At 42.9% G+C, this 24000-nt stretch overlaps 2 protein-coding genes across 6 annotated transcripts in view; one reads left to right on the top strand and one right to left on the bottom strand.

Moving 5' to 3' along the window:
• The window catches only part of ccdc66 (coiled-coil domain containing 66), a 38174-nt gene extending 34495 nt beyond the window's left edge, over positions 1-3679 (bottom strand). For both annotated transcript variants that reach the window (XM_036002121.1, XM_036002122.1), the window contains exon 1: positions 3481-3679. In XM_036002121.1, coding sequence (XP_035858014.1) covers positions 3481-3491 — 11 coding nt within the window. In that variant the 5' untranslated portion in view covers positions 3492-3679. The remainder of the gene's footprint in view (positions 1-3480) is intronic.
• A 2832-nt stretch (positions 3680-6511) lies between these two features.
• The window catches only part of ip6k1 (inositol hexakisphosphate kinase 1), a 57292-nt gene continuing 39803 nt past the window's right edge, over positions 6512-24000 (top strand). For 2 of the 4 annotated variants that reach the window (XM_036002125.1, XM_036002126.1), the window contains exon 1: positions 6512-6720. The gene's annotated coding sequence lies outside the window, so the exon portion shown is untranslated. The remainder of the gene's footprint in view (positions 6721-24000) is intronic. The other 2 variants (XM_036002127.1, XM_031301374.2) reach the window with 1 other exon arrangement.

The following is a 24000-nucleotide window of genomic DNA, read 5'->3' as shown; positions in this document are numbered from 1 at the left end:
TTACGCTTTTCCCACTTCTTTTAGATGCTAAACTGCATTTCATTGTCTCAGTACCTGTACTACGTGCAATGACAATAAAGTTACAGTTGTGTTCAAATAACAGCAGTCCAACATCACTAACCTCATAAATCAAATTATTTGGTAGAAGTGATATTTCTACATGGCAAATAACGTCCTAGTAAGTGTTGTAGAGTCATAGAAAACCAACAGACCAACAGTCCTGACAGCATGCTGCTCATTCTGGGTAATAATCTGTAATTGAGAGGAGCATGTTCAAAATAATAGCAGTGCTGTGTTCAGTTAGTGAGGTGATTGATTCTGTGAAGAAACAGCTGTCAGTTATGGCCCATATTTAAGGAAGGAAGCTAATGTTGTGCATGCTGGTTATAGTGCATTACACACTGAAATACTCAGCAAAATGGGTCGTTCCAGACATTGCTCTGAGGAACAGCGGACTCTGATTAAAAAGTTGATTGGAGAGGAGAAAACATATAAAGAAGTGCAGAAAATGATAGGCTGCTCAGCCAAAATGATTTCAGATGCCTTGAAATGGCATCCAGAGCCTGAACGACGTGGGAAAACACGGTCAACTACCATTCAAATGGATCGAAGAATAGCCAAAATGGTAAAGGCTCAACCAATGATCAGCTCCAGGAAAATCAAAGAAGACTTAGAGTTCCCTGTGAGTACTGTTAGGATCAGAAGAAGGCTATGTGATGCTAAGCTATCAGCTAGAAGCCCCCGCAAAGTCCCACTGCTGAAAAACAGACATGTACTGAATAGGTTGAAATCTGCCAAAGGACACATTGACTGGCCAACGGAGAAATGGGGCAACATTCTGTGGACTGATGAGAGACAAACTGTTCTTTTTGGGTCTCGGGGCCGCAGACAGTTTGTCTGACGACCCCCATGCTCTGAACTCCAGCCTCAGTCCACAGTGAAGACAGTAAAGCATGGTGGTGCTAACATCATGTTATGGGATGTTTCTCATACTGTGGTGTTGGGCCTATTTATCACATACCAGGGATCATGGATCAGTTTCAATACATCAGAATACTTGAAGAGGTCATGTTGCCTCATGCTGAAGAGGAGATGCCTTTGAAATGGGTCTTTGAACAAGACAATGACCCAGAACACACCAGTAAGAGAGCAAAGATTGATGTGATGGAGGGGCCAGCCCAATCCCCAGACCTCTAGCCCATAGGTGACATCAGAAATGCTGTTTCTGAGGCCAAACCCAGTAATGCAGAGGAATTGTGGGTAATGTAGTTCAATGGTCCTGGGCTGGAATACCTGTTCACAGGTGCCAGAAGTTGGTCGACTCCATGCAACACAGACGTGAAGCAGTTCTCAGAAATAATGGTTATCAACTAAATATTTGTGCAGTGAGTCAAAGTAAAGCTAACCCTTGAGACATTTTTCAGCTTATACAGTAAATGTTTGAGTTTGTAAAGAAAAATGCAAATACTGCTATTTGTTTGAACAGCCTAATATTCCTTTTTCTTCACTTTCTGTAAAGGTAGAACACAAACTTGATCAATTTTGGTCATGTTTTGATGTGGAATTGAATGTGCAGTGTTCCCAATGCATTGATATTATGGAATTAAAAGATATTCTAGGATTTTGAGCATTATTCACTTTTTTAAACACACTGCTATTATTCTGAACACAACTGTAAATCTTATAATGTTGACTCTAAACAGACAATATTTAACAACGTTACAGATTTTCTGTTTTCATAAACTGGTTTTGGTTTGTGAAAATGCTGCTTTACCTCCAACCCACAGCTGAACTCGTCAGTGACCTGTCTTACGTCATCGAAGGGTCTGTGGTTAGTGGGTTTGGGTTTTACTCTTAACTTGAACATGCTGACGGAACCACACATTTAACCCCGGAGGCCATGCATTTAATTCAATGCTATTATAGTAATTATATTATTTGTTTTATTAATGTTATACTCTAGACTCAGGGTGACTTGTCATTTTATTTTTAGTTTGCATGAAAGGATTGAAGCTCATCATTGTTTGACAGATTTTGCCCTCATCACAGTATATGTATGTATGACAGTATATATATATATATATATCTGTATGCACAGCCAACATACTGTCAGTATATATATACAGTGCTGCTCATAAGTATTCATACCCATGGTCAAGTTGACTAAAAAGAGGAATAAAAAAAAATCATCTTTTGGAAATTGATCTTAATGCCTTAATTAAAAAATGAGGAAAAATCCAACCTTTAAGGACACCAATTTTCTTTGTGAATGAATAATGTATCGTAAATAAATAAATGTTCTTCCTTAAAATACAGGAGGCATAAGTCAGTACACCCCTATGTTAAATTCCCATAGAGGCAGGCAGACTTTTATTTTGAAAGGCCAGTTATTTCATGGATCCAGGATACTATGCATCCTGATAAAGTTCCCTTGGCCTCCACATCATCACATACCCTTCACCATACCCCCACATCATCACATACCCTTCACCATACCCCCACATCATCACATACCCTTCACCATACCCCCACATCATCACATACCCTTCACCATACCCCACATCATCACATACCCTTCACCATACCCCACATCATCACATACCCTTCACCATACCCCCACATCATCACATACCCTTCACCATACCCCCACATCATCACATACCCTTCACCATCACATACCCTTCACCATACCCCCACATCATCACATACCCTTCACCATACCCCCACATCATCACATACCCTTCACCATACCCCACATCATCACATACCCTTCACCATACCCCCACATCATCACATACCCTTCACCATACCCCCACATCATCACATACCCTTCACCATACCCCACATCATCACATACCCTTCACCATACCCCACATCATCACATACCCTTCACCATACCCCCACATCATCACATACCCTTCACCATACCCTTCACCATCACATACCCTTCACCATACCCCCACATCATCACATACCCTTCACCATACCCCCACATCATCACATACCCTTCACTATACCCCCACATCATCACATACTGGAAGAACATTTATGTATTTACGATACATTATTCATTCACAAAGAAAATTGGTGTCCTTAAAGATTGGATTTTTCCTCATTTTTTTAATTAAGGCATTAAGATCAATTTCCAAAAGAAGATTTTCTATTCCTCTTTTTAGTCAACTTTTAGCATGGGTTTGTTTTTTGTTCACTATTTAGTCTCAAGCTATGCCATAATCCTCATGCATTTCACAGCTACACCTTCTACACCTTCTACACCTTCTACAGTACACCTTCTACACCTTCTACACCTTCTACACCTTCTACACCTTCTACAGTACACCTTCTTCGGTCAGTCAGTAGGTTAGCCTGACGTTAACGTTATAGGCTGTAGCTAGCTTATCTTAGCCTTACGTATAACGTGAACGGTAGCTAGCTAACGTCACAGGTAACGTTGATTTGAAAAAGAGGACAAAAACTCACCCGAGATTCATGCCGACAGAAAATAATGACCAAGACGGCAACACGTTTACCGACAACGTTATAAAGACATAACCATGCGATAATTATATCATTTAAGATGTAATGAAAGCGCTTCTGTCCAGCTCTTCACCAGAGAACTGACCGCTTTGCGTGCCAGTCACAGGCCAGTTCCTGGTTGGTAAATTGTGTCCGTTGGTTGCTGACAACGACCAAGAACGGCTTCACCGATTGGTTGATTCTGTTTAACTGTAAAATTACTGGCCAATCAAACTTCATGTGGACGTTTACGCTAGACGGTGGTGCATTTAGGGTGACTGGGAATTTATTTGAAACGACAGAAACAAAAAGCCAAAATGTAACGATTACTTACGTTACTTCTTCTTCTTACTACTACTACTACTACTACTACTACTACTACTACTACTACTACTGCTACTAACGGTTACTTACTTAACGATCACGGCAGATAGTATACTTTTATCACCATTATATATGGAGATTACGAATATGTACGCAGTACCCTGTATGTCTAAAACAATGACAGTGAAGGCAACCATCCACATGAAAAAATACAAATTATATATATATATATATATATATATATATATATATATATATTTGTATATTTGCTACGCCCCACTCCAAACCATCAGTTGCACCTCTGACCCCAAAGTCTCTCAGTTTTTAGTTTTTTTTGGTCCATATGCAGTTAATGACCTGCATATTCCTCAAAGTAGAGGGAGAGAATACCATTACAGTATTGAATAATTGGAGCTCAGACGCAATTTTGTAATTTTCTCAATTTCTGATCCTCTGAATAAAAACAGAAAATTGGAAAAACAGTTTAAAGATCCAATTTTTTAATTTGTCAAGGTGGAAAAAAATTCAAATTGGATATTTGAACCCATTTTTCTGTTTTTCCAAATGTCCGTTTGTGCTTAGAAAATATAACTGATGAGCGCTACACTGACCCTGAGCCAATGAAATGCAGTTGACATCCAACCAGAAGTGCAAAAGAAGTATTAAATACCAAAGTGCAGGTTGAGTACAGTATTCTGTGTAGTTATGTAGACGATAGAGATTAATTATGTACAACAGTGTAGTTATTTTTCACGATAAATCCTTTATATACCTTTTAAACATTACTAAAATTAGTATATATTCTATATATCTTATTTATATTAGACTACATATATAATACCAATATATTTTGTTTTATTATAATATGTATTATATATTATTATACTATGAGTATTTATTAAATATTGCTGCATTATATAATATTGTATATTATATATATATATATCACATTTATTATGTATGAAACGCATGTATAGGTTTTCATACATCTTAATGTATGTTGTAATTATTATTCGTACTTACTTGCATTGTATAATGTTTATTACAAACACTGTAGATACACTAATGTTTTCAGATTTGCATTACTTGACCAATTGTTTTTGCAGGTACATATTTGAGATATTTCACAATTAATTTATATTGCAAGGTAATGCACATCAATGCAAACTATGCAGTTTGTGATTTGGTTTGATATCTTATTTTATTTCATTAAAATGTGATTTTTCTTTGATGTGTTGTCCACTTATTTAGCACTTTCACTACTTTAAAATTGAGTGTGCCATTGGTCCTTTATTTGGTCAGTTCTTCCACCTCTGAATTTCATTCACAAGACTCTCAATTAATATTTCTAACCTTAACTCAACCGTCTCTTTCCCTAAACATTACGGTGCTTCACTGGTTAGTAGACAATTCAAAATATATCAAAATTACAATGCAAGGTATGTTGTTACGTGTCATTGGGCATTTTTAAGAGGGTATATGGAAATCCTGGAGCTTTCTTAGTGGGTATACTGGGTATACCTGCGTATCACGTAGACTATATATATATATATATATATGTATATATATTAGTCCTCCTACACAATCTGGACTGTGGTCATAACAACTACATCTTATAACTTATTCCCTGTTATATATTGTTCTTTTTGTTATTCAATCAGTCAGTTAATGTGATGTTAATATTTCATAGTCATAGTTAATATTTAATAATAATCTACTGCACTGTTCACTTTTGCACTATCACCATTGCACCCTATGGTCATTGCATTTCTGTGAGTTATTTTTATTTTTATTTTTATTCATAAGTATGTGTGTATATGTGTTTGTTATGGTTGTCTAAGCTACTGGATCCTAAAATTTCCTTCAGGATGAATAAAGTATCTATCTATCTATCTATCTATCCATCTATCTATCTATCTATCTATCTATCTATCTATCTCAGCGGTTTTCAAACTTTTTGTTTGTGTGGACCACCTCATAATACACATATTAAAATATGTCTCCACACAGTCCTACCTGAATTAATCCGCCCTCTTAATTAATAGACCTACTAGTACTGAAACTAGAACTGGTCATCTCATCAGTAGATACAACAGGCTCGTTAAAAGAAAGTTTACTGCACACATATATGTATATACATATACACACATATGCCCAAGGGCATAATCAGGTTAATTTGAACAACAGGCTTATTTCCATAGCAATGTAGTATTAAATATATACAGTAATAAGAACACTTGGATGTAGTGAAAATTTAAAAACCTTTGGCGATTTTAGGGGATTATTAACCTTCAGAGTTTGGACTTGAATGTCACGGCCGAGCACCACTAGCCTATTTTAGTAATCACACAATAACTTGACAATTTAATTTAAATTTAAATTGTATATCAATATACATATTCTTAATTTTTATGGGAATTTCCTGGTAAAATGAAGGTTGAAAAAACTATTATTTTATATTTTATTTAGCTTTTCCACGGACCACCTGCAGTACCCTCACGGACAACTAGTGGTCCGCGGACCACTGTTTGGGAATGACTGCACGTAGGACATTGTATGGGGAATTTAGGGGAGGCTAGATTCTAGACTACAGCACTGCCTCAGCCTGTGGGACTATATGAGGAGGCGGATGAGGACGGTAGAACCAGCAGTAGCCTGTAGGTGGCGCCAACGCGTCGCAGTCATGCAAATGAACTGTAAAACCCAAACAGGCTGCGTTAGCTTTACTGTAATGACGTTAGCCTCCTGGATGTTTTTCCGCCGTTAATGAGTTTGGATACCGGGGACCGACATCCATGGCATGAACCTCTACGGTCGTCTGAAGCACAATCACCGAGACCTCCGCGAAGTCAGCTCAGTGTCCACCGGTCGATCCTGAAGGTATGTTGTTATTGTGACAGCTCGGTGTCTCTAGCTAACCGGAGAGACTGCGTAACGTCAAACCGTGATGTTAGCTACTTAGCTAGCGTTAGCATGCAAGGCTACTTTAAGTGTCGAAGTAACGGCAGTGTTTTCCATCAGTGTCCGGGACACCGAGCGGCAGTTAAAGGAAAAGAAAGGGGGATTTTAAAGCGAGACGACACGAAGCGGTGTGAAGTTTAACTTTCATTATAAGCTGATTTAAGATGAGTGTAGCTGACTTAGCTAGCTAGCGTGTTGTCAGGCTAAGGTCAAGAAGCTGGCCAGTCTGACAGCCAACGTTAACTCTAACTAATACGGTACCCGAGGCTCTATAACCGTGTTATGTGGCAGCTAGCCACACCGCTACCAGTTAACAGCAGCCCTGGCTCGTTATGGGCAGGTTAACAGTAGGAGACGGGCTGGTATTGGTATCTAGATAAACAGAAGGGTTTCTAAAAGTTGCATTAGACTCGAAGGCAGCTATCTCGGTGTAAATAGAATTACGGTGTTAATGGAGGTTGTTGCATCTTGGAGTCAGATGGATTGCTTGGGGGGTATACGTGCAGTTTAGTGTCCCAAATTCCCCATACAATGTCCTACGTGCAGTGTAGTGTCCCAAATTCCCCCTACGATGTCCTACGTGCCATCTAGTGTCCCAAATTCCCAATACAATGTCCTACGTGCAGTCTCGTGTCCCAGATTCCCCATACAATGTCCTACTTGCAGTCTAGGGTCCCAAATTCCCCATACAATGTCCTACGTACAGTGTAGTGTCCCAAATTCCCCATGCAATGTCCTACGTGCAGTCTAGTGTCCCAAATTCCCAATACAATGTCCTACGTGCAATGTAGTGTCCCAAATTCCCCAAACGGTGTCCTATTTGCAATGTAGTGTCCCACATTCCTCATACAATGTCCTACGTGCAGTGTAGTGTCCCAGATTCCCCATACAATGTCCTACGTGCAGTGTAGTGTCCCACATTCCTCATACAATGTCCTACGTGCAGTGTAGTGTCCCAGATTCCTCATACAATGTCCTACGTTCAGTCTAGTGTCCCAAATTCCCCATACAATGTCCTACGTGCAGTCTAGTGTCCCAAATTCCCCATATGATGTCCTACGTGCAGTCTAGCGTCCCAAATTCCCCATACGATGTCCTATGTGCAGTTTAGTGTCCCAAATTCCCCATACGATGTCCTACGTGCAGTGTAGTGTCCCACATTCCCCATACAATGTCCTACGTGCAGACTAGTGTCCCAAATTCCCCATACAATGTCCTACGTGCAATCTAGTGTCCCAAATTCCCCATACAATGTCCTACGTGCAATCTAGTGTCCCAAATTCCCCATACAATGTCCTACGTGCAGTATAGTGTCCCAAATTCCCCATACGATGTCCTACGTGCAGTCTAGTGTCCCAAATTCCCCATACAATGTCCTACGTGCAGTCTAGTGTCCCAAATTCCCCATACGATGTCCTACGTGCAGTCTAGCGTCCCAAATTCCCCATACAATGTCCTACGTGCAATGTAGTGTCCCAAATTTCCCATACAGTGTCCTACGTGCAGTCTAGTGTCCCAGATTCCCCATACAATGTCATACGTGCAATGTAGTGTCCCAAATTTCCCATACAGTGTCCTACGTGCAGTCTAGTGTCCCAGATTCCCCATACAATGTCCTACGTGCAGTGTAGTGTCCCAAATTCCCCATACAATGTCCTACGTGCTATGTACTGTCCCAAATTCCCCATACAATGTCCTACGTGCAGTCTAGTGTCCCAAATTCCTGATACAATGTCCTACGTGCAGTCTAGTGTCCCAAATTCCCCATACAATGTCCTACGTGCAGTATAGTGTCCCAAATTCCCCATACAATGTCCTACGTGCAGTGTAGTGTCCCAAATTCTCCATACAATGTCCTACGTGCAGTGTAGTGTCCCAAATTCCCGATACAATGTCCTACGTGCAGTGTAGTGTCCCAAATTCCCCATACAATGTCCTACGTGCAGTATAGTGTCCCAAATTCCCCATACGATGTCCTACGTGCAGTATAGTGTCCCAAATTCCCCATACAATGTCCTACGTGCAATGTACTGTCCCAAATTCCCCATACAATGTCCTACGTGCAATGTACTGTCCCAAATTTCCCATACAGTGTCCTACGTGCAGTGTAGTGTCCCAAATTCCCGATACAATGTCCTACGTGCAGTATAGTGTCCCAAATTCCCCATACAATGTCCTACGTGCAGTCTAGTGTCCCAAATTCCCCATACAATTTCCTACGTGCAATGTACTGTCCCAAATTCCCCATACAGTGTCCTACGTGCAATGTAGTGTCCCAAATTCCCCATACAGTGTCCTACGTGCAGTGTAGTGTCCCAAATTCCCGATACAATGTCCTACGTGCAGTGTAGTGTCCCAAATTCCCGATACAATGTCCTACGTGTAGTCTAGTGTCCCAAATTCCTGAAACAATGTCCTACGTGCAGTCTAGTGTCCCAGATTCCCAATACAATGTCCTACGTGCAGTCTAGTGTCCCAGATTCCCCATACAATGTCCTACGTGCAGTATAGTGTCCCAGATTCCCCATACAATGTCCTACGTGCAGTATAGTGTCCCAAATTCCCCATACAATGTCCTACGTGCAATCTAGTGTCCCAAATTCCCCATACAATGTCCTACGTGCAGTATAGTGTCCCAAATTCCCCATACGATGTCCTACGTGCAGTCTAGTGTCCCAAATTCCCCATACAATGTCCTACGTGCAGTCTAGTGTCCCAAATTCCCCATACGATGTCCTACGTGCAGTCTAGCGTCCCAAATTCCCCATACAATGTCCTACGTGCAGTCTAGTGTCCCAAATTCCCCATACAATGTCATACGTGCAATGTAGTGTCCCAAATTTCCCATACAGTGTCCTACGTGCAGTCTAGTGTCCCAGATTCCCCATACAATGTCCTACGTGCAGTGTAGTGTCCCAAATTCCCCATACAATGTCCTACGTGCTATGTACTGTCCCAAATTCCCCATACAATGTCCTACGTGCAGTCTAGTGTCCCAAATTCCCCATACAATGTCCTACGTGCAGTATAGTGTCCCAAATTCCCCATACAATGTCCTACGTGCAGTATAGTGTCCCAAATTCCCCATACAATGTCCTACGTGCAGTGTAGTGTCCCAAATTCTCCATACAATGTCCTACGTGCAGTGTAGTGTCCCAAATTCCCGATACAATGTCCTACGTGCAGTGTAGTGTCCCAAATTCCCGATACAATGTCCTACGTGCAGTGTAGTGTCCCAAATTCCCCATACAATGTCCTACGTGCAGTATAGTGTCCCAAATTCCCCATACGATGTCCTACGTGCAGTGTAGTGTCCCAAATTCCCCATACAATGTCCTACGTGCAATGTACTGTCCCAAATTCCCCATACAATGTCCTACGTGCAATGTACTGTCCCAAATTTCCCATACAGTGTCCTACGTGCAGTGTAGTGTCCCAAATTCCCGATACAATGTCCTACGTGCAGTGTAGTGTCCCAAATTCCCGATACAATGTCCTACGTGCAGTCTAGTGTCCCAAATTCCCCATACAATGTCCTACGTGCAATGTACTGTCCCAAATTCCCCATACAGTGTCCTACGTGCAGTGTAGTGTCCCAAATTCCCGATACAATGTCCTACGTGCAGTGTAGTGTCCCAAATTCCCGATACAATGTCCTACGTGCAGTCTAGTGTCCCAAATTCCTGATACAATGTCCTACGTGCAGTCTAGTGTCCCAGATTCCCCATACAATGTCCTACGTGCAGTATAGTGTCCCAGATTCCCCATACAATGTCCTACGTGCAGTATAGTGTCCCAAATTCCCCATACGATGTCCTTAATTAATTATGAACCTCCTAACCCTAACCTGTCTCTGAAATAAGACCCTCATCATTTGGGACACTCAGTTTTTGGGACACTAAACTGCACGTAAGCCTACCTGGGGTAATGTATTGTGACAGGTCTGCAACAGTAGAAACTAGATTGTTATTACTGCATCATGACGTAGTGTCAGTGGAGGTGTGATGGCTTTTACTGGGTTTAATTAGGCAGCTTGTGCTGCACTGGCTGTGATGATGACCATGCTGCTGCTGTGTGTTGTAGTACAGCTGAAGCAGGACAGCCTTCTCACGCTGCTCCACATATGACCATAGTGTTAGTAAACAAACTGACTACAGGCTGTCATTCATCAGTTAGGTTCCTCTCTGCTCGTACAGACTGATAAGTGTCACAGCGGGAGTGACTGGTGGCTTTACAGAGGACGTCATGTGTATTTGTTTGGCCTGTATGCAAGGCTAAATATAGGGCTGCTATGATAGGGCCGATTTTGGAAAAATCATAATCACAATTATTTTGGTCCGTATTCTGAAATCATGATTATTTAACACGATTACTCATTGACTATTTGGGAAGATGTTGCAATGGTTTAACTTAAAAAAAACAGTGAAACAGAGTAACATGACATCATGACTTCGCCCAAACATACACGCCCACTTTCTAAAGCCAAGTGGTGTGTTATTATAGACAGTATATATAATGGACCAGCAGGTCCCGTGTCTCTGGACGGAGACCAATGAAGTCTCTTTCCCGGTGATGGCTGAGCGTTACTGAGCAGCCTCCAACTGAGCTTGAAGACGTAGATGTGACGTGAGCAACCTGTCTGAAAGTTGGAAGTCTTCTGGTAGCTGTGCCAAGAGAAATCTCAATCATTCCCAATCTAGCAGAGACGGAGAGCGTAGGTATATGTAAGGAGATAACATAGACACAGGCTAATTATTGATCACTACAATGATAGTTAACATTAGTAATTAAACTTAAACAGCTAATGGAAGTCCAAACTGCCTGAGAGCTTCTCCTGTACTATACGGTAATTCCTCTACTATGAGACAGTAAGTCTCGTGGTTATGACCCAATCGTTAGCCTATTTTTATAAAAACGTCTGCTACGGAGCCATAACGTGAGCTACAAGGTAATGGAGCCTTTTATACATTGTCGTGTTTCTTTAGAAATAAACAATGGACAAATAGAGTCTTTAAACTCTTCAGATGTAAAGTTATTCTCTGTCAAAGTGACGTCAGAATGAATGGCAGTCAATGGGATGCTAACGGGAGGTGATGGCTTGGTAGCATCAAAATGGCGCCATAGGAGCTACGGGTTGTGAGGAGAAGCTGACCCTCTTGTGTGTTATCTGTACACATTTTGAGCTATCCTGCCTGGTTTCTCTCAACATCAGTGGATTTCAAAGGCATGTGTCCTGATCTCCATACTCAAAAGTTTGGGGTTGTAATCACTAGCAATTTCTATAGAATTATAGGTGTCTTAAAGGTCCAATGTGTGGGAGTTTCTCCCGTCTAGCGTTGAGATCATACATCATCAACTCTCTCGCTCCACGCAGTTCAGAGTACGTATTACAGCTACGGTAGCCTTCACGCTTCAAGAAGACGGTCTCCTTCTCTTTTCAATCTCCTTTTTCTTTTTCTGGGCGAAGAAGAAGAAGACTCCTGTTCCTGAAATTTGGCTTTTGAATACGTGTGGTCCTCCATGTTTCCTTCTTCAGGAAGCTACGATACCCGTTAGCAGCATTAGCAGCAGCTGTTAGTTTATCATGTGACAGAGAAAACACACACACACACACACACACACACACAAACACACACACACACACACACACACACACACTCTCACTCTCTCTAAGGTGGAGCAGTGAGTCCTGTATGTCTCTTACCAGCTAACGTATTTCTAGATGGATCATGAATATGGAGCGTCTACTCCAGTTCATGTAAACACAAATGTTAAATTTCAACCAACAGGAATACTTGGAATTGATGGTGGAGGTAAATATTCATGAAAAAGGACACGTTTGGGAACGGGCAACACAGATTTTGAGAATGAACAACTAAACACGTCACACACTGGACCTTTAATGACTGTAATCAGTATCGTAACTTTACAATTAATACCTGATAAATTAGTTTGTGCCTTTTCTCTTTTTCAAATCCCCAAAACTCTTCTATCCATCTGGATATATGTTTATTAAACATAATCATATTGATAGTAATTTAAAAATACAAACATAGTATTTAAAGTGTTTTGGTCACATCTGGCCGATACCTGATTAATTTAATAAGGTCAATATTTGTGCCATTACAGATCCATACCAGCTCGACTCGCCTCGACTCTACTCTCCTTTTTTGGTTTTCCATTACGAAAAAAAGTCCCTGGTACCTGCTAACAGGTACTTTATGTAGTACCTGGTACCTGCTAACAGGTACTTTATTTAGTACCTCCTCAGTCGAGGTTCCCAGCGAGCTGAGGCGAGCCGAAAAGGTGACGTGAAAGCGACAGACGGGGGCGTCCTGAACAAACCCGCTATTTTTAAACAGTTTAGCCAGCTGTGTGGTTTTTTTTGCTGCCTCCAGCTTCTTTAGAAACTAAATGTGTCTTCTGGCATCAACACACCTTCCACGTTCTGTGTGTGTGTACGTTAGGTCACGGCAGTTTACTGCGGCGCTGCTTGTTTCAGTCCTGTGGAGGCTCCAGCAGAGCTTTCACCGTAGCCTAACTACACACACACATGCTGGCTCCACGCACACACCAGCGCACAAGTATAAACATCAGGCCACTTACACAGGCTACGGTGGAGCCTCCACAGAACTGTAAAACAAGCTCAAGTGGCCTGATGTTTATACTTGTGAGTTGGTGTGTGCGTCGAGCCGGCGTATAAGACGACCAGCCACGCTGAGGCGGGACTAAAATCTGCAACGGAAAACGGACGCACAGTGTGTCGAGGTGAGCAGGTACCATGTAATGGAAAAACGCCATTTGATTAGTGCAGAGGACCAGACATCAAAACTGTTGGAAGACAAGGCAGCATGGTGGCTCAGTGGTTAGCACTTCTGCCTCACAGCAAGAAGGTCCTGGGTTTGAAGGTTCTGGGTCTGTCTGTTCTGGGTTTCTGTGTGGAGTTTGCATGTTCTCCCCGTGTCTGCGTGGGTCTCCTCCGGGTGCTCTGGTTTCTTCCCACCATAAAGACATGCATGCTGGGTAATTAGGACTACAGTTGAAAATTAGCCGACTGGCTAACACTGGCGCATTTACAGAAATGTTGATTAATGTGCATTGTCCTAATCAAATAAACTTACAAACTCAATTCAAACATTCTGAAGTAAAGTCCATTTTCTATTCAAGGGAATTGGACGTACCTTGACCACTCCTTATCCCTTAAGGCTCTGACACACCAACCCAACGGCCGACCGTCGGGAGGAGAGCCAGTCGACTGATCAGTCTCCCCGAGGTCCAAAAAGTTCCTCAGAACACACTGAGGAGACGCCGACTTGAGCATACGTTCTGCACGTGCGCGAGACGTAATATGTCTCCACAACAGCAGGCGGCGCTAATCTGGATTGTCGCCCAGAAAATGAAAACCGTAAACAGGGTTTCCCACAGAAAGTTTGTTAGTTAAGGTGGTAGGGTTGGGGGGGTGCTTCTTTGTGCGATAGACTACAGACTCTGTTAAGAGTTATTTATTAAACACTAAATATAAAATTTAAATAATAATATATAATAATAAATAAGAAAGTGCAAAACAACATTCAAACTGTGCAAAGGTGATCCCAGTCCCTGCTTCTGGCAGAGCTGAGCTCTAGCATCGCTACAGGCATCAGATATGGAAATAATGCACGCAACATACAGACGGGAGCGAGGGCGCTCAACAATCACCATTATATGGAATCAACAGGCACGGTCAACCTAGCTAGCAGGTGGAGAACTCAAACAACTAAATCACCAGCTAACTTACTTTACATTACTAATACAATAACAGGCTTAAATAAACCCAAAACATAAGTTATATGACTTACAGTTCTCACGGACACACACGTGATATCAGCTGGCTAGTTCTCCTCCGGACAGCGACGGACCACGGCTCTTTTTCTTTCTCTCATTTCGGCCGTGTGGTGCTATTCTCCGAGATGCACTTGACGGCCTTTTGCGCAGCGGATTATTTTTTTTGACGACCTAGTTAAGGCGGGAGGGTTCCCCAGCTTAGGCGGGCCGCCCGAGCTGTAAAGTGCTGCAGGAAACCCTGGTAAATGAGGGAAGATCTCTCTAGACCTGGTAAACACAGAGCAGGCTGTCGTCAGTCCTTGTTTTCATCAGAGAGAGGTGATAGTAGTCAAGAAGGATCCTTGTTGTCATTACTCGCTGAACGGAAGAAAATACCACGGCTAGTAATAACAAGATACTGGGTTTTCTCGTGCACTGATTGGCTAGTCAAGGGTTAGCACTCCACCAATCAGATTGGTCACTGAGTCCGACTGCCCGCTGGCCGATTCAACAAGTCAAATCAGCCAAAATGAACGCTGACGGCTCCTCCGACTGACCACGGCACGGGACACACCGAACAGACTCGAGTCACCGACCTCGCCAGACGGTCAGACGGCCGGTTATCAGGTTGGTGCGTCAGAGCCTTGAATCATCTCAAAGTGGAGATGGAGAAAAACACTTTTCTTCCTGCAGTGTCTTTTGCAGAATGTAAACAAACTCAGCCAGGCTTGGCGTCTGTTCCTAAAAGATCCGCCAGGACTGTCGCCAAACTATAAATACAAATGAATGGGTGACGTTCTGACTGCTTGCTGAAGTATAATTTAGACTTAAGTCTATAATTTGATAATTTAGCCTTTTTCAGGCAACCAACCAACATCTGGAGCGCTTCCACTCAAAACAGATTGAGTGGTGGCCGGGTTGGTTCAGTGGGTAGAGCAGGCGCACGTATACTGAGAGGGTTATGCCTCGGTGCAGAGGTCTAAAGGAGAAGTATAAACTTCCTATTTCAAATGGTCATTACTGTTAACGTTACTGTTCTTATTAGGGCTGTGTATTGGCAAGAATCTGGCGATACGATACGTATCACGATACATGGGTTACCATTCAATATATTGCAATATATTTAGATACTGTGCATAAGGCGATATATTGGGATTTTTTTAAAGTATAATTTTAGAAAAACTAATATTTAAAAAAAGTTAGACGTTTACTTTAGGTCAACAATTCAGTACACAGAGAATCAAACTGCCAGTTTGGGATTGTGGTTCCAGGTTCTTAGTGAGCAAATGTTTATATGATAAAGTAGGCCAAAGTTCAGCCATAGCTACATTGTTAGCTTCTAGCAAAAAGTCAGGCACTGCTAGGCACTGTTAGGCACTGTTAGACACTGTTAGACACTGTTAGGCACTGTTAGGCACTGTTAGGCACTGTTAGACACTGTTAGGCACTGTTAGGCACTGTTAGGCACTGTTAGGCACTGTTAGGCACTGTTAGGCATTGTTAGACACTGTTAGGCACTGTTAGGCACTGTTAGGCACTGTTAGGCACTGTTAGGCACTGTTAGGCACTGTTAGGCACTGTTAGGCACTGTTAGACACTGTTAGGCATTGTTAGACACTGTTAGGCACTGTTAGGCACTGTTAGGCACTGTTAGGCACTGTTAGGCACTGTTAGGCATTGTTAGACACTGTTAGGCACTGTTAGGCACTGTTAGGCACTGTTAGGCATTGTTAGACACTGTTAGGCACTGTTAGGCACTGCTAGGCACTGCTAGGCACTGTTAGGCACTGCTAGGCACTGCTAGGCACTGTTAGGCACTGTTAGGTACTGTTAGGTACTGTTAGGTGAGGACACTAGTGGTGCGTCTCAGCATAGCCATCTAGTGGTAGGGGGTTTAAACACAACATTAACGTGAACCACTGTCTTACAGGAATATTTTTGCACGTAAACTAAAAAAAACAAATCTAAAAAAATTATATTGAGTTTTTGAAAATGTATATAGTATTGCTAGATAAAATATCGTGATACTCAAGTGTATTGATTTTTTCTTACAGCCCTCGTTGTTATTGAAGAACTCAGATGACAAGTCATTCCACTGTGAAGTAATGACAGGCAGCAATCAGCCTTAATCATTTAAAAGAAGGAAAACTACTGTATGTGCATGTTTGAAAAATGAATAATGTATTCACACACATCAGTCACACAGTGTCTGATGTGACTCATGAGCTGACTGACGTGTCGTGAGTTTGGGGTTGCCGCGGTAACGCCACAGTCTTAGGTTAGTGGTGAGAAAGCCGCCCAGATGGCAGACACGTGTGTGGTCTTGCTGGTTGTTTTGACTGATCCCATGTCTCACTCAGACCATTGTTGATAGGACGGATTGTTCCTCGGACAGATTGTGTGTGTGTGTCTGTGTGTGTGTGTGTGTGTGTGTGTGTGTGTGTGTGTCTGCGTGTGTGTGTGTGTGTCTGCGTGTGTGTGTGTGTGTCTGTCTGTCTGTGTGTGTGTGTGTGTGTGTGTCTGCGTGTGTGTGTGTGTGTCTGTCTGTCTGTCTGTGTGTGTGTGTGTGTGTGTGTCTGCGTGTGTGTGTGTGTGTCTGCGTGTGTGTGTGTGTGTGTGTGTCTGCGTGTGTGTGTGTGTGTGTGTGTCTGCGTGTGTGTGTGTGTGTGTGTGTGTGTGTGTGTCTGCGTGTGTGTGTGTGTGTGTGTGTCTGCGTGTGTGTGTGTGTGTCTGTGTGTGGAGATGTGTCTGTGTGTGTGTGTGTGTCTGTCTGCGTGTGTGTGTGTGTCTGCGTGTGTGTGTGTGTGTGTCTGCGTGTGTGTGTGTGTGTGTGTGTCGTGTGTGTGTGTGTGTGTTTGTGTGTCTGCGTGTGTGTGTGTGTCTCTGTGTGTGTTTATGTGTGTGTGTGTGTGTGTGTGTGTGTGTGTGTGTGTGTGTCTGCGTGTTCTTGTTTAACTATATTCGTGGGGTCCAAAAACCATGAATACAGTATACAGGGGTGTGATTCTTCCGGATAATTCCGGAAATCCGGCTTTTCTGACCTGAAAATGAAGCTCTCGTAAATCATGCAAATCCGCTTTTTTTTATTTTTTTTGGGGGGGTGTCGCAAGGCACAGGTCGGGGGTGTTGGTAAACATAATGACCGGTCACTGCTGTCAACGTTTTTTGTGCCTCTGACTCATGTCTTCATATCACTCCGCAAGTGGTCCATTAATTTGTCACCATGTAACTTCATTCAGAGCAGAGCTCCACCAAAGAGCCTGCAATCGTTGCGGAAGGTTATTTGAATAAGAATTTTGGACGTGTGGGGGCGAACTATCTTCTTAGCTGAAGCCGACAACGGGACAATATTTTTATTTTATGTTGGCAATGCAAGCTGAAGCGACGTAGCAGACGACGTTGAGAAGTTGCAGTGAGGAATATTTTAGGAGCACCATTTTTCATCTTAGTGTTGAGCCGGGAAACATGGCTAAAAGAGCTCTACAGCGAAAAGATGTAGAGCTGTCAATGGGCGAGCCGTCAGTCGGTCGAAGCTAACAGAAGCTAGCTGGCGTAAGCTGACAGCTGACCAACGCTACCAAGTGATCGGCGGAGACAGGGAGTACATGTATTTGAAAGAGTCCGGCAGTTGTGGTAGACGAAGGTCCAGTCGGGAGATTGGATGGAGAGTCCACTGAAGTCCACTGTGGTCTGAAGGGCTAATCCTCGCTAGATCACTAGCTAGTCGGGAGGTTGACAGCTAACGTTAGCCAGCTGAAGCTAACAGTCGATCTATGGTGAGTAACGTACGTTACACAGGCTGGCAGCAGCACAGAGTCCAGAGTTGATAAGTGTGTGTGTGGGGGGGCGGGGTAGAAAGGTGTTGAGAATGACCAACACCTAATCTTAAACTTAGTGTAGCTACTTAATTTGCTACGACCCGATCAGAGGTTACTTAAATTGAGTAATTGATTTTAACGCCTGATGCAAAGTGTAGGCCTATAGGAGTACACATGAAAACCCTGAACAAGCAGCGTCTCTCTGCTCCGTCTTTCTGCTGTGCCCCATTCACGTAGTAGTTTTACACTATGTAGGTTAAACTCTGCAATTAATCCGCGGTTCACATGTATGTATGAACTGTGGTGGTCCGTTACACTCTAGGCTATATTCAACATCACTGATTAAGTAGCCTAAGTCAATCCTACAAACAACTGGACTTTAGGGTCAAGTGTTGTTGTATCCGGCCCATGTCCCGGATGTGAAAGCCTCCTTACTGGACTACTGAATATAATAATATTCCATTATATTTTGTATTTTGAATTGTTACCTGCCACCAGAATTTTGTGATTTCCTTGCAATAAATATTGACATTTTTACCATAAATTGGTGCCTAAAAATGTATCAGAATGCAGGAATTGAAGTCTTTTACCCTCAGAATTTCCTGGGGGACCCCCAGACCCCCTCCCCCCCCCTGCTTTGTGTGTTCCCCCAAAGACAAATTCTGAGCAAGGAAAAACCCTGAAGTATAATCACAGACAGCCATAAAAAACATTTAAATTGCAGAGTTAGAGTTATAACTTAATATGTACAGTGTCAACAGAGAGAAACACGGACAATTGAACAGACAGTGACAACATACATACTACATACCTCCATACTGTAGAGAATGACAGTAACAGCATACAAACGGCATAAATAAAAATTTGTTATAAACGTGTGCTCTTTAAAAAGTAGAAAGCATTGTTTGCCAGTTACATTAAATGTTTAAAAATCCGTAAATGTCCGTGGGTGGGGCTGCATGGGCGTGGTAATGTGGGCTGGTGTGGGTGTGTGTGTGGGTGTGTGTGGGTGTGTGTGGGTGTGTGTGTGTGTGTGGGTGTGGTAGTAAGGAGAGAGAATAGGAGAAGGAAGTGTGTGTGAGGTGGACCTGGTCACCACAGACCCAAATCTTCTCAGCTGTTGCTACTGTCATATGCTGCACTGTCTCTTCATGTGGCACTATTATTATTTATATTATAACAAGGTAATGCAATGTGTGATCAAGTGATGACTGATTAACAGTAATGTAAATGCTAAATGCCCTAGTACCTACATATCATGTAAGACTCAATTTCTCCATTTCTTTGCACAAAACTCTCCAGAAAGTGCCATTTAATGGTTTATTTTTTTTTAAAATGAGGGGGGGAGGGGGCTGTCGCAGCGTCATGGGTGCGCCGTATATTTTCCTGCTTTTTTGTCCTTTGCCAATCACACCTATGAGTATACTTGTGGGGTCCCGACAGCTTTGTGGGGCCAAAATGCTGGACCCCACAAGGGTAAAGGTCTGTTTGAGGGTTAAGACTTGGTTTTAGGATTAGGGTTAGAATTAGGTTATGGTTAGGGTGAGGGTAAGGGTTAAGGTTAGGCATTTAGTGGTGATGGTTAAGGTTAGGGTAAGGGGCTAGGGAATGCATTATGTCAATGACGGGTCCCCACAAAGATAGTGAAACGCACCTGTGTGTGTGCGCTTGTAGCTCAGCAGCTGTTGAGTTGTGTCAGGGGACGTGGGCAGCAGCTGTGTGTGTGTTTTTGTGTTTTTCCCAGTTGTAGTTTGTGATTTTTGAGCCTTGACAGATGTTTTTGGGGTTTCTCTCCCACGGGGCTGCATGATACGGAGAAGGAGCCATATCTCTTTTCCTCCATCACTTTCTCTGTTATTTCTCTGCATCCCCGTGTCGATCACGATCTCATACTTTGTTGAATTGCTTCATCTGTCGTTCATTCTCCTCCTTTTCCTTCATTAATTCTTCCTGGTCAGTTGGTCGATTGATTGATTGGTTGATACGCTCATGTCCGACTACATTGTCATTGGTCGGTTGTCCACCAAAGCATTTTTTCCTCAGCTGAAAACGCCATACGCCCAGCTGGAAGCGCTAGAGCGTTTTTCCAGCAGAGAGGCCTTGTTTGAGTCTGGTGCTATGATTCGGAATAGCCGTGGAAGTAAAAATGTCGGCAGCGAGGACAGATATGAGGACCACAGAGATGTGGTTTGGCAGGGCTACTTCTAGAGGTCGGATCGGGCCAAATTCTTCCATCCGAACCCGACCCGAGCCCGACGGCCATTAAGATATTTCTGTCCGAGCCCGACCCGAGCTCGACACAGTTAAAATCTTGTTTTTTTCTCATACTAATGACACATGTACGTGTGTTTGTGTGAAATCTTTTATTAAACAACTGGAAGGTGTTCAGAAATGTCACCAGATGAGGTCATCAGCTCACACGGGGCAACAAGCTCACGTTAATCAGCTGTTTAATTTAAAATGTTCAACGTGTTAACCTCTCCTGACCGTGGTCAGAACACCAGGGAGACTGGTTACCTCCAGGACCGACGGTATAACATGAATAACATCGGGGTTAAAATCCTGTTTCTGGTGAGCAGATGAATGAACTTGGCTTTCAGTCTGGAGTTTATCTCGGACACCACACACACACACACACACACACACACACACACACACACACACACACACACACACACACACACACACACACACACACACACACACACTGTGTACAAAACTTAAACTTATTCACCAACTCTGCTCTGGTCGCATCTACACGTCTGCTTCCTCTTTCTCTATCTCTCTTCTGCTCTCCACACACACACACACACACACACACACACACACACACACACACACACAGTTTTAATATCCAATTTATTTAGTATCAGAGCTCTGCAGAATGTTTGGTTGTTGAAGCTTGAAAAGCTATGAATTAAATACCCTACATGACTTTAATAGAAAAATGTAGTTGACGCTAGGGCTGCAACTAACGATTATTTTCATAGTCGATTAATCTGTCGATTATTTTCTCGATTAATGATTAGTTGTTTGATCTATAGAAATGTCAAAACATGGTGAAAAATGTGAATCAGAGTTTCCCAAAGCCTAAGAGGACGTCCTCACATGTCTTGTTCTGTCCAAAACTCAAAAGATCTTCAGTTTACTGTCCCAGAGGAGAGAAGACACTAGAAGATCTTCAGTTTACTGTCCCAGAGGAGAGAAGATACTAGAAGATCTTCAGTTAACTGTCCCAGAGGAGAGAAGAAACTAGAAGATCTTCAGTTTACTGTCAGAGGAGAGAAGAAACTAGAATATATTCACATTTAACAAGCTAGAATCCCAGAAAGTTCCCAGTATTAGGCCTGTGTGGGTTGGAGATCACCAGGGATCAACATTAGCACCATCTTCCAGCCAAATCCTGGTAAAAATATGCAATTGGCTGGTAGATTAGCTTCACTCACCAGCCAAAAAAAACAATAGTATTCTATTCACTAGCCATTTGGCTGGTCGACGAAAAAGTTAATTTTGAACCCTGGTCATCACTACCTAAAGTTGCCAGTGTTGGGCCTGTGTGGGTTGTAAATTTCCGAGTAAATTTTGCACCTGATAATGCATGTGGTGGACCTCTGACAGATTATAATCTGATTACCTCAGCTGATTGAAATGCAGGTGGAACAGTCTCTTTGCTGATTGTAAGCACACAGCTGACGAGAGGCACCTTCTGATTGGTGGAGCAGAGTAGAGCTGAAACTGTTTAACCTCCCGCCCACTATGCAACTTTTAGTTTTTCTCTGTCCAAATTAAAAAGAATGTTTTCTGGCGCTTTTTTCGTCATTTTTGTTACGTTTTTCCAAGGTGTTTTTGTCACATTTTTCTGTGCTTTTTTGACGTTTTTATTTTTATTTTTTTCAACGTTTTTTTAAACTTTTTCTGTCATTTTTGTCACTTTTTTCCAACAACATTCTTTTATCAATTTTTTTGGTTACAAGCGGTACCCAGCTCCAGGTACGAGGCTCGCTGCAAACTTTGTAAAAAAAATAAAAAATAAATAAATTAGGGACTCTGGGTGTGAATCGCTGAAGTCACACGCCAGAGCTGAGAAACACAAGTTAAGCCTGGTTCACACGGGACGATTTTAAAATTGTCGGGCAATTTTCCAATCCTGAGAGACTCCACACACGGCGATAAAAAATCACGGTCTAACAGTTTTGGTCGTACAGCGTGTGGTGGCAAAATCAACATCACACACGAACCGATCTGACTCCCGAGCATTCCCAGGTCAGACGGGAAATCTCGCAAAATCCCTCGAGATCAAACGTGACTTCAGAGTAAACAATCATGGCGGACGAAGAGGATGCAGTGGCGATAGTTTGTAGTTTGAGTTTGTAGTTTGAAAAGGCGATGGTCAAAGAAGTGGAGACAACGCCAGCATGGACTATACTTGCTCTACTTATCTCCGACGTCCACCGGACTTTCTGGTGCGCCGTGCCGCCGGCTGTTTTGATGTTGTTTCCCGGTGCTTTCCTCGCCGCCTCGTCACCTCTCTTTCTGATTGGCTACACGCCACAGTCCACAGGCTGCGTGCTCGTTTGTCCCCGGGGGACACCACACACGAGGAGAAATCGGGCCTAAACAATCCAACATGTTGGATATCCCCGATTTGAGATGGGAGCGGTCCCGACGTCCTTCAGAGCAGACGAGAGCAGTCTTAACACACCACACACGGCAGGAACATCTGATCAGATTATTTTACCATAATCGGAGCATCCTTAAGATTGTCAGAAGGGGGGAATCGGGGCTAAAATCGGCCTAATTATCCTGCCGTGTGAACCAGGCTTTAGCCGCAAAATGCCTTCAGCAGACTCGGCCAATTAGCCTGTTTTGTGCCTCACTCCTGCCGCCCCTGCCGTCGTCCTTCTCAATATCATCGCAGCTCCGTCAGATAACCTTCGGGGTACTTTTGGATCGACTGACACATCGAAAGCTGAGGTGCTTCGGATACTGCACATGGTGACCAAACACCACTCATATTTGTTTGGTAATGCATCGTGTAGGTCTTAAATTTCAATCTTTATGGTCTTAAAATGTCTTAAAAAAGGTCTTAAATTTGACTTACTAAAACCTGCAAGAACCCTGAATTTAGAAAGGACCTCTCCTCTCCTTTAAACTAGTCTACTGGGCTGACAACATCTCCTACAAATGAGAAATGTGCTGCACTTTCTCAGTAACCCCTAAAATTTGACACTAATGCCACTCACTGCCAAACTACGCACTTGTACTCTAAGAGATCCATGGAAGTCCTTAATTGGGTCTATCTCTGACTTACTGAAGGACAGGAGACTTCCCTCACACACACACACACACACACACACACACACACACACACACACACACTCACACTCACTCACTCACTCACTCACTCACTCACTCACACACTCACACACTCACACACACACACACACACACACATACATACATACATACATAGTCGGTCAGTCAGAAATAGCAGCCTAATCAGTCTGTCGGTGTCATAGAGCCGTAGTGAGCCCACAGCTTTGTCCCAGTGATGGCTGATGATGTAAGATATGCTCAC

Source organism: Sander lucioperca, chromosome 6, assembly GCF_008315115.2.
Source record: "Sander lucioperca isolate FBNREF2018 chromosome 6, SLUC_FBN_1.2, whole genome shotgun sequence".
In the NCBI taxonomy this organism is placed as follows: Eukaryota; Metazoa; Chordata; class Actinopteri; order Perciformes; family Percidae; genus Sander; species Sander lucioperca.
This window is presented reverse-complemented; position numbering and strand designations above follow the sequence as displayed.